Raw genomic sequence first — 12,238 nt, forward strand, 5'->3', positions numbered from 1 at the left:
TAAGTCGACGCTCAGCCGGGCTAAGCAGTGCTCTTTAAAGTATAGAATTCCAGAGTGAGACAGAAGCTGGCAGGTCAGCACCAAGGTGCCTGAGCCAGAGGAGGTGGTGGGTGGTGGGGGAGTGGGGGCCCCTGGTTTCACTGCTCCCTTGCTGTGGCCCTGCCCATGAATCATCATTGAACACCAAAAGCAATGGCAGATTCCCACATTGTGGGTTTCCAGCTTGAGGGGCGGAGCCCACATGAGATGAAAGGAGGAGCCAGAAGCTGGGGTGCAGGAGGAAGCTGTCGGTTGGGCAGAGCAGCCAGGCTAGGGGAGCAGGTTCCACGTGCAAAGTTTCACTCTGAGGACCCTCTTCCCCCGAGAACCCTTCTTCAGGAGCTGAGGGCCTCCCAGGGGCCTCGCTCCCCTGAGAGCTTGGATTTACTGCCTCAACTCTGCCCCTGAGCCCTTGCTCCTCAGCTGCCAGATGCTGCTTAGCAATTCAATCTCCTGAGTCTCCCTAAGCAGTGCTCCCACGCTTCCTTTCCCCTGTGGCTTAGACCTGTAGCACTCATTTCATTGTCTTATGGTCTAGCTGGTTATTTATTTGTATGCTTTTCCCACGCACCAGGAAGCTGCATACGAGTAGAGCCATGGCCCTAACTGGTGTGTCTCAGTGGATAGAGCGTCGGCCTGCAGACTGAAGGGTCCCAGGTTCAATTCCGGTCAAGGGCATGTACCTTGGTTGCGGGCACATCCCAAGTAGGGGGTGTGCAGGAGTCAGCTGATCGATGTTTCTCTCTCATCGATGTTTCTAACTCTCTATCCTTCTCCCTTCCTCTCTGTAAAAAAAAAATCAATAAAATATATTAAAAAAAAAAAAAAAGAGTAGAGCCCTGCCCCAGCTGTTTTGCTCAGTGGATAGAGCATCAGCCTGAGGACTGAAGGATTCGATTCCAGGCAAGGGCACATGCCCAGATGCTGGCTCAATTTCCAGTGTGGGGCTTGCAGGAGACAACCGATCAATGATTCTCTCTCCTCATTGATGTTTCTATCTCTCTCCCTCTCCCTTCCTCTCTGAAATCAATTTAAAAAAAAAAATTTTTTAAAAAGAGTAGAGCCCTGTCTTATTCTTCTCTCTTCCCTCATATTTAACCAAGTTGCTTTTCGATGCTGAAAGGAGGGAAAAAACTAAAAACTGTATTTATATCACTTTGTGTCCCTACAGTACTTAAGAGTTTTCCATTCACATAGTAGAGATTAGTCAATTCTTTGTAATTTTTAGAAGTCTAACAAAAAATATTACAATATACATGTAAACACTAAAAATTTCTACACTGTTTCCATCTTTTGAAAATTCATTCATGTCATCCTAGTGGAATGGGAGATCTGTTACCTTTTAGGTAACAGTTTCTGAAAAACTGATAGGGGGGTGGGAAGCAGGAAGAAAAGCAAAAACAGTCACCCAGCTGCCTGGAAAGAGCCATAGGTCTGGTCCTGCCAGGGTCCGAGCCCCCACTCTCCACGCTGTCTCGTGGACTTCCCGGTGCGCTGAGACAGTTCGAGGACAAGCTGCCAGGCACTCAGACTGAATAGTGCATGGCCTTGTGCCCTGGGAGGCACTCAGGACGCCCTAGCAGCAGATACTCTTCTCAGACATTGTCTGCTCAGCTCAGGAAGCCACTGAAGTGTTGACAGCTCACCTCATCTGTGAGGCCCGGGATGAGCTGCCGCTCTCAGGCAAATGCTTTGAACTCTTGCCAGGAAAGGCCTGACATTTCAAGTGTGGCCAAGTGATGTGTTTGATTCTTCTCATTAGTCTGATAATCAACTGGGCATTTACCATCTTGGGAACAAAAATATTGAGATTATATGACAAGTATCCATGTAACTATGTTCTGATGGGAACACGTGTCCTGGACGATGAATCCCTAAGTGTCTTGTCTTTGAACGTCTCCCCACCCTCTTCCAGTCCGAGGAACAGGGAGCCGCAGCCTGCTCCTGGCGAGATAGCTGTGCTGCCTCCGGGGGCTCCCAGGCAGCCCCTCCGTCCCACCTGCTCCCGCCTCATCCTTTCCCTGTTTGGAAGACTCTTCCAATCTTGCCACTCACTGAAAACTTTGGAGATGCTATTCTTCCTCGAGGTCCTATCACCTCCCTTGATTACAACTAAATGTGCTTCTATTGCCTGTACCTCTTTCAGACCCAGGCTCATTATGCGTGCTGTTGCCTTGTATACAGATGCCTGTGTATCCTTAGTCCTGTGGACCAGAAAACTCTTGGGAGTTTCCAGTCAGGCACAGATGCACATGTGTGTATATGCGTGCGTGCTAACACACACACACACACACACACACAGGAAAACAATACCAGTGGGATAATAAGTACTGAAAATTTGATGAAATTCTATCATGTAAATTACCGGGATTACTTCATGTGTATAAAGTATACTTTATAAATAGATGGTTTTTCGTAGTTTAATTAGAGCCACCTTTAAGTAGAAGAGAGATTTCACACCGGGTTTTGAAAGACAGGGGGACTATCTTTGGCCAAAATGTCCACCTGACCCTATTCCTCAAGCACGTCATGTTCCAAAGAATGGACGAAGGGCCAGGATACTGGAGTCGTCTTTCCAAACTCCCTGGAGGTGATTTCCTCTCGAGGAATAGAAGCCATTTGCCACCTAAGAGCCTGTGGGTGGATGAAAGAGAATGAAGATGCTGGTGGTAAACTGCCATTTGCAAGGAAACAGGTGTCAAGCCACAGGCACAGGAACCTGGAGGGAGGACCAGAGTTCCCAGGAAGCCCCGTGTGAGTCTGGCTCTCCTGCTTCCTCAGCTCTCTCCAATGCTTTAGCCTCACCTCCTAGGTTTAGTAGCTTGGCAAAAGCAGTGATCCCGCCAGGACCAAGGAAAAGCCAGGCCCAGCGGCATGGCTCAGGGGTTGAGCTTGAGCTATGAACCAGGAGGTCACGGTTTGATTAAGGGCACATGCCCGGGTTGTGGGCTCCATCCCCAGTGTGGAGTGTGCAGGAAGCAGCCGATCAATGCTTCTCATAATTGATGTGTTTCTCCCTTTCCTTTCCTCCCTGAAATCTATATATATACACACACACACACCGAGTGGCCAGATTATTATGATCTCTGATATATAGCCCAGTGCATGGGTGGGGTCTGGCCAGACTGGCCAGGGGGAGGGAACATGGACTGTTGGCCGGCCTGCCTGCTGGTCGAACTCCTGGTTGAGGGGAAAATTTGCATATTAGCCATTTATTATATAGGCTAGACACTGAGTGGCCAGATTATGATGATCTCTGGAGATATACATATATAATGAAAAAGAAGTCAAGAACCAGGTTAAATGCAAGATTCGAGGGCATTCCCAGCCCCTTCAGTGGTTCAGTGGGGAAGTGCTGGTTGAAGCTAACTGGGGGGGAGGGAGGGGGGTAAGGGGGAAAGAATGGGCGGGATGCTTAAGGAAAAGAGCAAGGAGGAGGGCAAGAAAAACACTGACCAGGAGGGGCTTTTAAAGTGCCTATGCTTTAGGATGTACATCATCTTCCAAACTGGAGCTGCGTTTCCAGGAACTGGGCTGTACTGACCTTGGCTTCTGACTACATCGGGGCAGGTTTTCCGCTCCCCATCCTCCTCCCTCCTGCCTTCCCCCTTGCGTCCTGGAACGGTCCTCCGCGGAGTCAACGCGGGGCACTGGCCCTTTAAACGCGACGGGCAGAGGCCAAGGAGGTAAAACTGACGTGGAAGTCGGAGTAAGTGGCGTCAGACACGTGGCCGAGGGTCGCTCGCCTTGTTTCCGGGAGCTTTTCCGCTGTGGGCGGTGCACCTTAGTGACAGGAAAGTGTCTGCCTTTGCCTTTCGTTGCTTTCCCAGTGCCCACGCGAGGACTCCCTTCCGGACTAAAGGGAGTAGTTGAAAATAACGGGTCCCACTCTGCCCAGAGTAAAGATGGCCGCCCCGCCTCCAGCCGCCGTCGTGGCTCCGCGAATCGGATTCTTCCGGGCGGAAACGGCGGCGAGAAATGCCGGGGCGGAGCTGAGGCTACGGAGGCTCGGGCGTCCGAGGGCGGCCGAGTCCGAGCGGGAGGGTTCTGCTCGGGACCGAGTGGGGACCCCCGCCTCGGGGCGCAGGCTGGCGGCGAAGCGGCCCCGGCGGTCACCATGCGGGCCTTCCTGGAGCTGCCGACGCCGCTGCTGGTGAACTTGGTCGGCTCGCTGCTGGGGTTTGCGGCCACAGTCACCCTCATCCCAGCCTTCCGCGGCCACTTCATCGCCGCGCGCCTTTGTGGAAAGGACCTCAACAAACCCGGCCGGGAGCTGATGTGAGCGGCGGCACGCGTCCCGGGCCGGGCCGGGCTGGGGAGGGGGCGGCCCGGCCGCGGCTGGGACTGGGGTGTCGGGCCGAGCACGGAGACGCAGCGCCGACGCCGCAGGCAGCTCCCCGGAGGTGAAGGACAGAACTGGCCATCGCTGGGCAGGGGAAGGGGCTCTCGGGTGTGCCGGGGACTCCAGCAGTGCCCCCCCCCCCCCCCAATGCGTTACCGTCCTGCTTGCACTAGTGAGTGACCACGCCCCTCTCCTCTGCCCTCCACCCCTGCTGCTGGGCCACAGCCCGGAGTCCCAGGGAGTGATCAGCGGTGCTGTTTTCCTGATCCTTCTCTTCTGCTTCATCCCTTTCCCTTTCCTGAACTGCTTTGTAGAGGAGCAGTGTAAAGCCTTCCCCCACCATGAAGTAAGTGGGTTGGTGGGGGCGGTTGCCTGGGGCGGGGGCTGGGGGCTCCCTGAGATTTGGAGTTATTTGGGTTTGGGGAGGGGCTATCTATTCTTGAAAGGAATGAAGTAGGGGTAGGGTTGAGCCGTGACTTGCCCAGCCTCCCCCAGTTTGTGGCCCTGATAGGCGCGCTTCTTGCCATCTGCTGCATGATTTTCCTGGGCTTCGCGGATGATGTCCTGAACCTGCGCTGGCGCCATAAGTTGCTGCTGCCCACAGCTGCCTCACTACCTCTCCTCATGGTCTATTTCACCAACTTTGGCAACACGACCATTGTGGTACCCAAGCCCTTTCGTCCGATTCTTGGCCTGCATTTGGACTTGGGTGAGTAGCCCCGCTACTGCTGCTCCTATGTCCCCTACTGCAGGGCACCCTGACCCCGTAAGAGACCAGAAGAGCGTCCTTCCTGCTGCCCCACATCCTCCTCCGTGCCCCTGCTCTGGCTCTGTCTTCTCAGATCCTCTCTGCTGGCCCTTCATCCTGTCCTCATTCTATACTGTCTGTTGTTACTCCTCACCCGAGGACATTTTCCCATTGATTTTAGAGAGAGTGGAAGGGAGAGGGAAAGACAGAGAGAAATATCTATGTGAGAGAAACACATCGATTGGTTGCCTCCTGCACGCGCCTGACCAGGGCCGGGGCCAAGGAGGAGCCTGCAACCAAGGCCCGTACCCTTGACCGGAATTGAACCCAGGACCCATCAGTCCACAGGCCTATGCTCTATCCACTGAGCTGACCAGGGCCCTCATTCTATACTTGGCACTACTTTTCTGCTGTCCTCGCCCCCAGGGATCCTGTACTATGTCTACATGGGGCTGCTGGCAGTGTTCTGCACCAACGCCATCAACATCCTCGCGGGGATCAATGGCCTGGAGGCTGGTCAGTCACTAGTCATCTCAGCTTCCATCATTGTCTTCAACCTGGTAGAGCTGGAAGGTAAGCGGGACTGGGGCAGAGGGAGAGAAGACTGAGTGTTAAGAGAATTAGTTGCCTGATATCTGGCTTTGGGGAATTTGGAAAAAAAGCAATATGTTAATAATTATAAAATATAAGAGCTCTGGCTGGTTAGCTCAGTTGGTTAGAGCATTGTCCCGATACACCAAGGTTGTGGGTTTGATTCCCAGGACACATACAAAAATCAACCACTGAATGCACAAATCAATGGTACAACAAATCAATATTTCTCTCTCTCCCTCTAAAAATCAATAAAAATATGCCCAGCCACTGTGGCTCAGTGGTTGAGCATTAACCCATGAACCAGTTCACAGTTCGATTCTGGTCAAGGGCACATGCCTGGGTTGTGGGCTCAGTCCCCAGTAGGAGGTGTGCAGGAGGCAGCTAATCAATGATTCTCTCTCATCAGTGATGTTTCTATTTCTCTCCCCTCCTCTCTGAAATCAATAAAAATATAATAAATAAATATAGAAGATAAGGGAAGGTAATTTACTTTGCAAGTAACTAGATTTATTAAATGTGAGAAAAGTAGTAGCCTTGTCATTTATAGCTAGATTGGACTAATAGGTGGGCCGTGGTCTTCTCTTATTGAACATAAACAACTTCCCAGAACCTCCCAGTCACTCTGTGACCATGAGAATAAGACCAAAACCAGACCCTCCGTAACTACGCGTGAGCATAGACAAAACCCCAAGAACACTGGGAACCCCACCCAGTGACCAAGACCCCCTCTTCTGGCTGACATGAGTGATTGCTGCTTCTTTCTAACTCAGCTTCTTCCACTTAGATAAAAACTAAGATGCTCATAGACTTACTCCTACTGACAGCACCCAGACCCGTGCAAAACTCTGCCTCCTTGCATCTTCCTCAGAATTACTTCCTGCAAAGCAAACAGTCACGGGATTGATGACTGTCAATGGCACACACCTGGGCTGCAGTTTTGATCCCCAGCCCCTGTGGGGGGTGTGCTAGAGGCTAACGATTGATGTGCCTCTCTCACATCGATGTTTCTCTCTCTCTTTTTCCCACCACCCTCCCTTCCACTCTCTAAAAAAATCAATGGAAAAAATATCCTCAGGTGAGGATTAAAACAAAAAAGCTAAGCACTTCTAAAACATTTAAACTTTAGCCGAAACCGGTTTGGCTCAGTGGATAGAGCGTCGGTCTGCGGACTGAAGGGTCCCAGGTTCGATTCCGGTCAAGGGCATGTACCTTGGTTGCGGGCACATCCCCGGTAGGAGGTGTGCAGGAGGCAGCTGATCGATGTTTCTCTCTCATCGATGTTTCTAACTCTCTATCCCTCTCCCTTCCTCTCTGTAAAAAATCAATAAAATATATTAAAAAAAACAAAAACATTTCAACTTTATAAAAGCTCTGTGTGACAGGTATTAATAACTGTATTTTACAGATGTGGAAACTGAGGCTTAGAGAAGTTAAATTTGTCATGACCAAGGTTACAGTTAGGAGTAAAGCTTGTATTCAAACCTAGGTGTGAACGGTCTAAATCAATTTCAGGCAATAACTAGTTTAGAAAGGGCTTGTGAAGGAGCTGGAATGTTAAAAATTGCCTGGGTGACATAAAAGGGGTAGTGAGTTCTTTTTTTTTTTTCTTTTAAATATTTTTTTAAATTGATTTCAGCGAGAGGAATGGAGAGGGAGAGAGAGATAGAAACATCAATGATGAGACAATCATCAGTTGGCTGCCTCCTGCACGCCCCCCACTGTGGATCGAGCCCATACCCCCAGCACGTGTCCTGACAGGAATCGAACCATGACCTCCTGGTTCATGGGTCTTTAATCCCCTGAGCCACACTGGCCGGGCAGTAGTGAGTTCTTGAATGTGACTTGGGAGAGGTAGACAATAAAGCTTGGGACATAACTTAGAAACAGACAAAGACAGGGCATGCAGAGGAGTGGCGCTCACTCTTTCCGTCTTTCTCCCTGCTTCTAAAGGTGATTGTCGAGATGACCATGTCTTTTCCCTCTACTTCATGATACCCTTTTTTTTCACCACCTTGGGATTGCTCTATCACAACTGGTAAGTAGGGCTATAGATGGGGACAACTGTTTTAACATGTGGCATGTATGGCCCTGATCACGACCCATCTCCTAATGGAGAGGCTAAGTCTGTGCACACCTGTATTGAGTGTTTTCTGGGTCTTCCGGTGGTCGTGTTCTTAATTGCTTTCTAACTTGCAGTGGCTGGGCCCGAGTGCTGTGGAGCCCCAGGAATAGATGAGTTCAGGGCTTGGGTCTGGAATGTTGCTGGGAGAGCTGGATGGAGTCTGAGTCAGAACTGGGGCCAGGGCTAGCCCAGCGCCCAGGGTGAGAGGAAAGACTGATAGCGCCTTTTGCCGCTGGCTCAGATCCTCTCCCCCACACAGGTACCCGTCACGGGTGTTTGTGGGAGATACCTTCTGTTACTTTGCTGGCATGACCTTTGCCGTGGTGGGCATCTTGGGACACTTCAGCAAGACCATGCTGCTCTTCTTCATGCCCCAGGTGTTCAACTTCCTCTACTCCCTGCCTCAGCTCCTGCACGTCATCCCCTGCCCTCGCCACCGTGTGCCCAGGTAGTTTCTTTGGGGCTTGAAAGGGACATCAGGCCTTTCGCTTGGGTGCATACAAGCAGCCTTGCATTAGCTGTGGGAAGGCAGTGGGCCAGGGAAGGGCTGCGTGTCCCCTGTGAGGAGAGCGCATGTACCTACGTAGCCTCATTCAGTGAGCACAGCAGTTCTGTCACACAGTGAGGAAGCAGCAGAGCCAGAGATCTCAAGTTGTTTGACTGCACGTTCAGGACCCTTCCTATCGAATGACCACACTCTAGCTAAGGAAGGCCCGGTACATGAAGCTCTCTTCCCTGCAGGCTTAATACCAACACAGGCAAACTGGAGATGAGCTATTCCAAGTTCAAGACCAAGAGCCTGTCTTTCTTGGGCACCTTTATTCTAAAGGTAACAGGGGCCCTGGCTGGTGTGGCTCAGTTGGTTGAGTGCCATCCTGTGCACCTAAGGTCGCCAGTTTGATTCCAGGTCAGGGCATATGCCCAGGTTGTGGTTTCGATCCCCAGTTGGGGTTTGTGCAAAAGGCAGCTGATCGATGTTTCTCTCTTTCCTCTCCCTTCCTCTTTCTCTAAAATCAATTTAAAAAAACCCACACACATGCCCTAGCCAGTTTGGCTCAGTGGATAGAGCATCGGCCTGCGGACCAAAGGTCCCGAGTTTGATTCCGGTCAAGGGCACAAACCTCAGTTGCAGGCTCCTCCCCGGCCCAGGCCCTGGTCTGGGCACATGCAGGAGGCAATCAATCGATTTGTCTCTCTCACATCGATGTTTCCCTCTCACATTGATGTTCCTGTCTTTCCCTCTCTCTTCCACTCTCTTAACATCCATCGGAAAAAAAAAATCACCAAAAACCCACACACATAATTAAAGGGAACAGGAACGAGGAGGTCAGGCTTTAGGCCACCATCCTGAATCCGGGGAGTGGGGAACCCAGGCCTGCATTCCACCCCAGGGGCGTTGGCAGCACTAAGCAGGTCCCCATTAGATAAGCATAGGTATTCGCTGAGTTCTCTCCACCTCGGCCCTTCCAGGTAGCAGAGAGTCTGCAGCTGGTGACAGTGCGCCAGAGTGAGGATGAGGATGGTGCCTTCACGGAGTGTAACAACATGACCCTCATCAACCTGCTCCTTAAAGTCTTTGGGCCCATGCATGAGAGGAACCTCACCCTGCTGCTGCTGCTGCTACAGGTGTGGCTGGGGACGGGCCCGCACCTCCTTGCCTCCCTTTCCATGCTTCTCACTGCAGCTCACTGTTCCTTGCAGGTCCTGGGCAGTGCTGTCACCTTCTCCATTCGGTACCAGCTTGTCCGGCTCTTCTATGATGTCTGAGCTCCCTGATCACTGCCTTCACGTCACAGTCTCCAGGGCTCCCGACTCAGGCCAAGGACTCAGGCCAAGCTCATTCTAGACCAAGACTGCCTCTCAGCCCACGTCCCCGTCCCCCGCCCCCCCCCCCCCGCTCCTCCCCAACCTTCCCTTTCCCCTGTGATGATTGACATGCTGGGCCTTTCCTGCCCTCCGTTGACTATTGATTGGCCTTTCCTATAGTTTTCTTCAACTTGCCACTCTCCCCATCCATCTGTCTTTCCAGCCCCCTGAGGTGGGGACATGCGGCTGTTAGGGTTTCCACAGCACCGACCTTCAAGGAATAGGCTGGGCCTGGGGCAGAGCCCTGGCTCGTGATAGGAACACAGGCTCGGAGAAGACTTCACATTAGACTAAATTAAGGGTTCTAATTAGTAAAAGAAGTAGGGGGTGCAGGTGCTCCCACTGGTAACAATAAAGTGATGTTTTTTCCTTGTCCTGTAGGCGTGTTTCCTCCTGGGCATCTTAGGGTAGATTGGAAGGGTTGGTGGGGGCCCTTCCTCTAAGAAGATTCCTTTCTCTCCGCCCCATCCGCCCTCCCCTCCTCCGCCCCCAGGACCCCAGCCCCCTTCTAGCAAGATGGTGAGCAGAAAGAACTGAGACCCGCAGAGCCTGTTGAATAAACATGGAAATCCTGGTATTTCAGGTAGCAGGAAGGGCCATAGATTGGAGTGATCTGCTCTCGGGTGTGGGACCGGAACTTGGACTGGCTCTCATTTCCTTTTTCACTCCCTTCGCTGTACAGGAGGGAGAAGGGATTGACCAGACCGCAAGGGGTGGCGGGGACTTCTATTTCTTAAAACATTTTTATTGATTTCAGAGAGGAAAAGAGAGGAAGAGAGAGAAACATTAATGATGAGAATCATTGATTGGCTGCCTCCTGCACGCCCCCCACTGGGGATGGAGCTCGCAACCTGGGCCTGTGCCCTTGGCTGGAATGGAACCCGGGACCCTTCAGTTCACTGGCCGAGGCTCTATTCACTGAGCCAAACCAGCCAGGGCAAGAGCTCTCCCTTTTGAAAGGCCCGGCTCCACACACTTCCCCACGGTTCTCCAGACGGATTCAGACTCCACCCTCTGGCTTCCGGTTTGAGTCGCCACGTAGCGTTTGAATCTCGCGCGCTCCCCGCGGATTGGCTGCGAGAGGGAGCGGGGCTGGCTGCGCGCCGTGCTCCTCGCCGTTTTCCCCGGGCAAAAGGTTTTCAAATTCGACCAATCGGCTGTCGCGCTCCCTCAGCCGAGACGGGTCACCGAGGCTTAACTGCAACCAACCAGAGACGCTATCAGAGAAAAGAGCCAATCAGGAGGGCGCGGAGGCGGGCCCTGGAGGTTTATAAGGGCGGGTCCCCGGGCGCGCGCGGCAGCTTTTAGACTGCGTCGGGCGGCTTCCTTTCGTTGCCTGCTTTTCGCGTCACATCACCGCTCCTCGTTCCTCCGCTTCGCGCAACATGTCGGGCCGCGGTAAGACCGGCGGCAAGGCCCGCGCCAAAGCCAAGTCGCGGTCGTCGCGCGCCGGCCTGCAGTTCCCCGTGGGCCGCGTCCACCGGCTGCTGCGGAAGGGCCACTACGCCGAGCGGGTCGGGGCCGGGGCGCCCGTGTACCTGGCGGCCGTGCTGGAGTACCTGACGGCCGAGATCCTGGAGCTGGCGGGCAACGCGGCCCGCGACAACAAGAAGACGCGCATCATCCCGCGCCACCTGCAGCTGGCCATCCGCAACGACGAGGAGCTCAACAAGCTGCTGGGCGGCGTGACCATCGCGCAGGGCGGCGTGCTGCCCAACATCCAGGCCGTGCTGCTGCCCAAGAAGACGAGCGCAGCCGTGGGCCCCAAGGCGCCCGCGGGCAAGAAGGCCACGCAGGCCTCCCAGGAGTACTGAGGCCCGCCGCCGCCCGCCACCACAAAGGCCCTTTTAAGGGCCACCACCGCCTCGCGGGAAGAGCTGAGCCGCCGTCGCCCCCGCCCCGCCGTCCCCCCGCCCCCCGGCGCTGACCCGGCCGCCCTGCCCTTGGAGCGGCCGACGGGCCGCGGCCCTTACGCAGCGCCGGCCGCGGCCTGGGAGGTGCGCGCTTCGGGCCGCCTCGGCTGTGGAGTCCTCCCGGCTCTGCCGGCGGAGGCTCGGACCCTTACGTGTGCGCGGCCATCCCCTTGGCTGCCAGGCCTCAGGCCTTTCCCATCCGCTACCCATCATCCTCCTGGGCCCGTGGGGCTGCCCGGACGGACTGGGACGTGCACGTCTCCCCGGACCCGGCGCGGGCGGGCCTCACCTCTCGTCCCGCGACAGACACCAGCACCGTCCGGGGCCCCCACCCGGGCCCAGCCTCGTTGGTTTCCGAACGGAATTTAGCAGCTAACCCACCCAAGAGCAGGTACTGGGAAGTTTCAGATGGACTAGTTTTGTTTATTAAAGGACTTTTTAAGAAATGTATCCTGTTCTCATTTGGCCCCGCAGCCTTGTAGGATTGACTTGGAGGTCCCTCTGTTCTGGGGGTACTGGGGGGGGCGGGGAGACGCTGTTATAAGGCCGGTTAACAGGAGAGCAGACTAGGACTTTAAGATTAGCTCCATTGGTGTCCCCGGGAGACAGTGCTG

General features: G+C 53.8%; 2 protein-coding genes across 4 annotated transcripts; both read left to right on the forward strand.

Moving 5' to 3' along the window:
* Positions 1-4,032: 4,032 nt before the first annotated feature.
* Positions 4,033-10,085, forward strand: DPAGT1 (dolichyl-phosphate N-acetylglucosaminephosphotransferase 1). Of its 3 annotated transcripts, none has more exons than XM_008150079.3 (9): positions 4,033-4,317; positions 4,607-4,727; positions 4,877-5,090; positions 5,556-5,702; positions 7,674-7,758; positions 8,105-8,293; positions 8,587-8,674; positions 9,316-9,471; positions 9,547-10,085. In XM_008150079.3, exons 1-9 carry the CDS (start codon positions 4,157-4,159, stop codon positions 9,610-9,612), a joined length of 1,227 nt encoding a protein of 408 aa, XP_008148301.1. In that variant the 5' UTR covers positions 4,033-4,156; the 3' UTR covers positions 9,613-10,085. The 3 variants fall into 3 exon arrangements, with proteins under 3 accessions (XP_008148301.1, XP_054581281.1, XP_028014224.1); XM_054725306.1 differs by having other exon boundaries at positions 4,086-4,317; positions 4,970-5,090; XM_028158423.2 differs by lacking the exon at positions 8,105-8,293 and having other exon boundaries at positions 4,086-4,317.
* An 899-nt stretch (positions 10,086-10,984) lies between these two features.
* LOC103293719 (histone H2AX) lies at positions 10,985-12,070 on the forward strand. Its single transcript, XM_008150080.3, has one exon. It carries the CDS (start codon positions 11,097-11,099, stop codon positions 11,523-11,525), a length of 429 nt encoding a protein of 142 aa, XP_008148302.1. The 5' UTR covers positions 10,985-11,096; the 3' UTR covers positions 11,526-12,070.
* The last annotated feature ends 168 nt before the right edge of the window (positions 12,071-12,238 follow it).

The sequence above is a fragment of the Eptesicus fuscus genome, chromosome 13, assembly GCF_027574615.1.
Source record: "Eptesicus fuscus isolate TK198812 chromosome 13, DD_ASM_mEF_20220401, whole genome shotgun sequence".
In the NCBI taxonomy this organism is placed as follows: domain Eukaryota; kingdom Metazoa; phylum Chordata; class Mammalia; order Chiroptera; family Vespertilionidae; genus Eptesicus; species Eptesicus fuscus.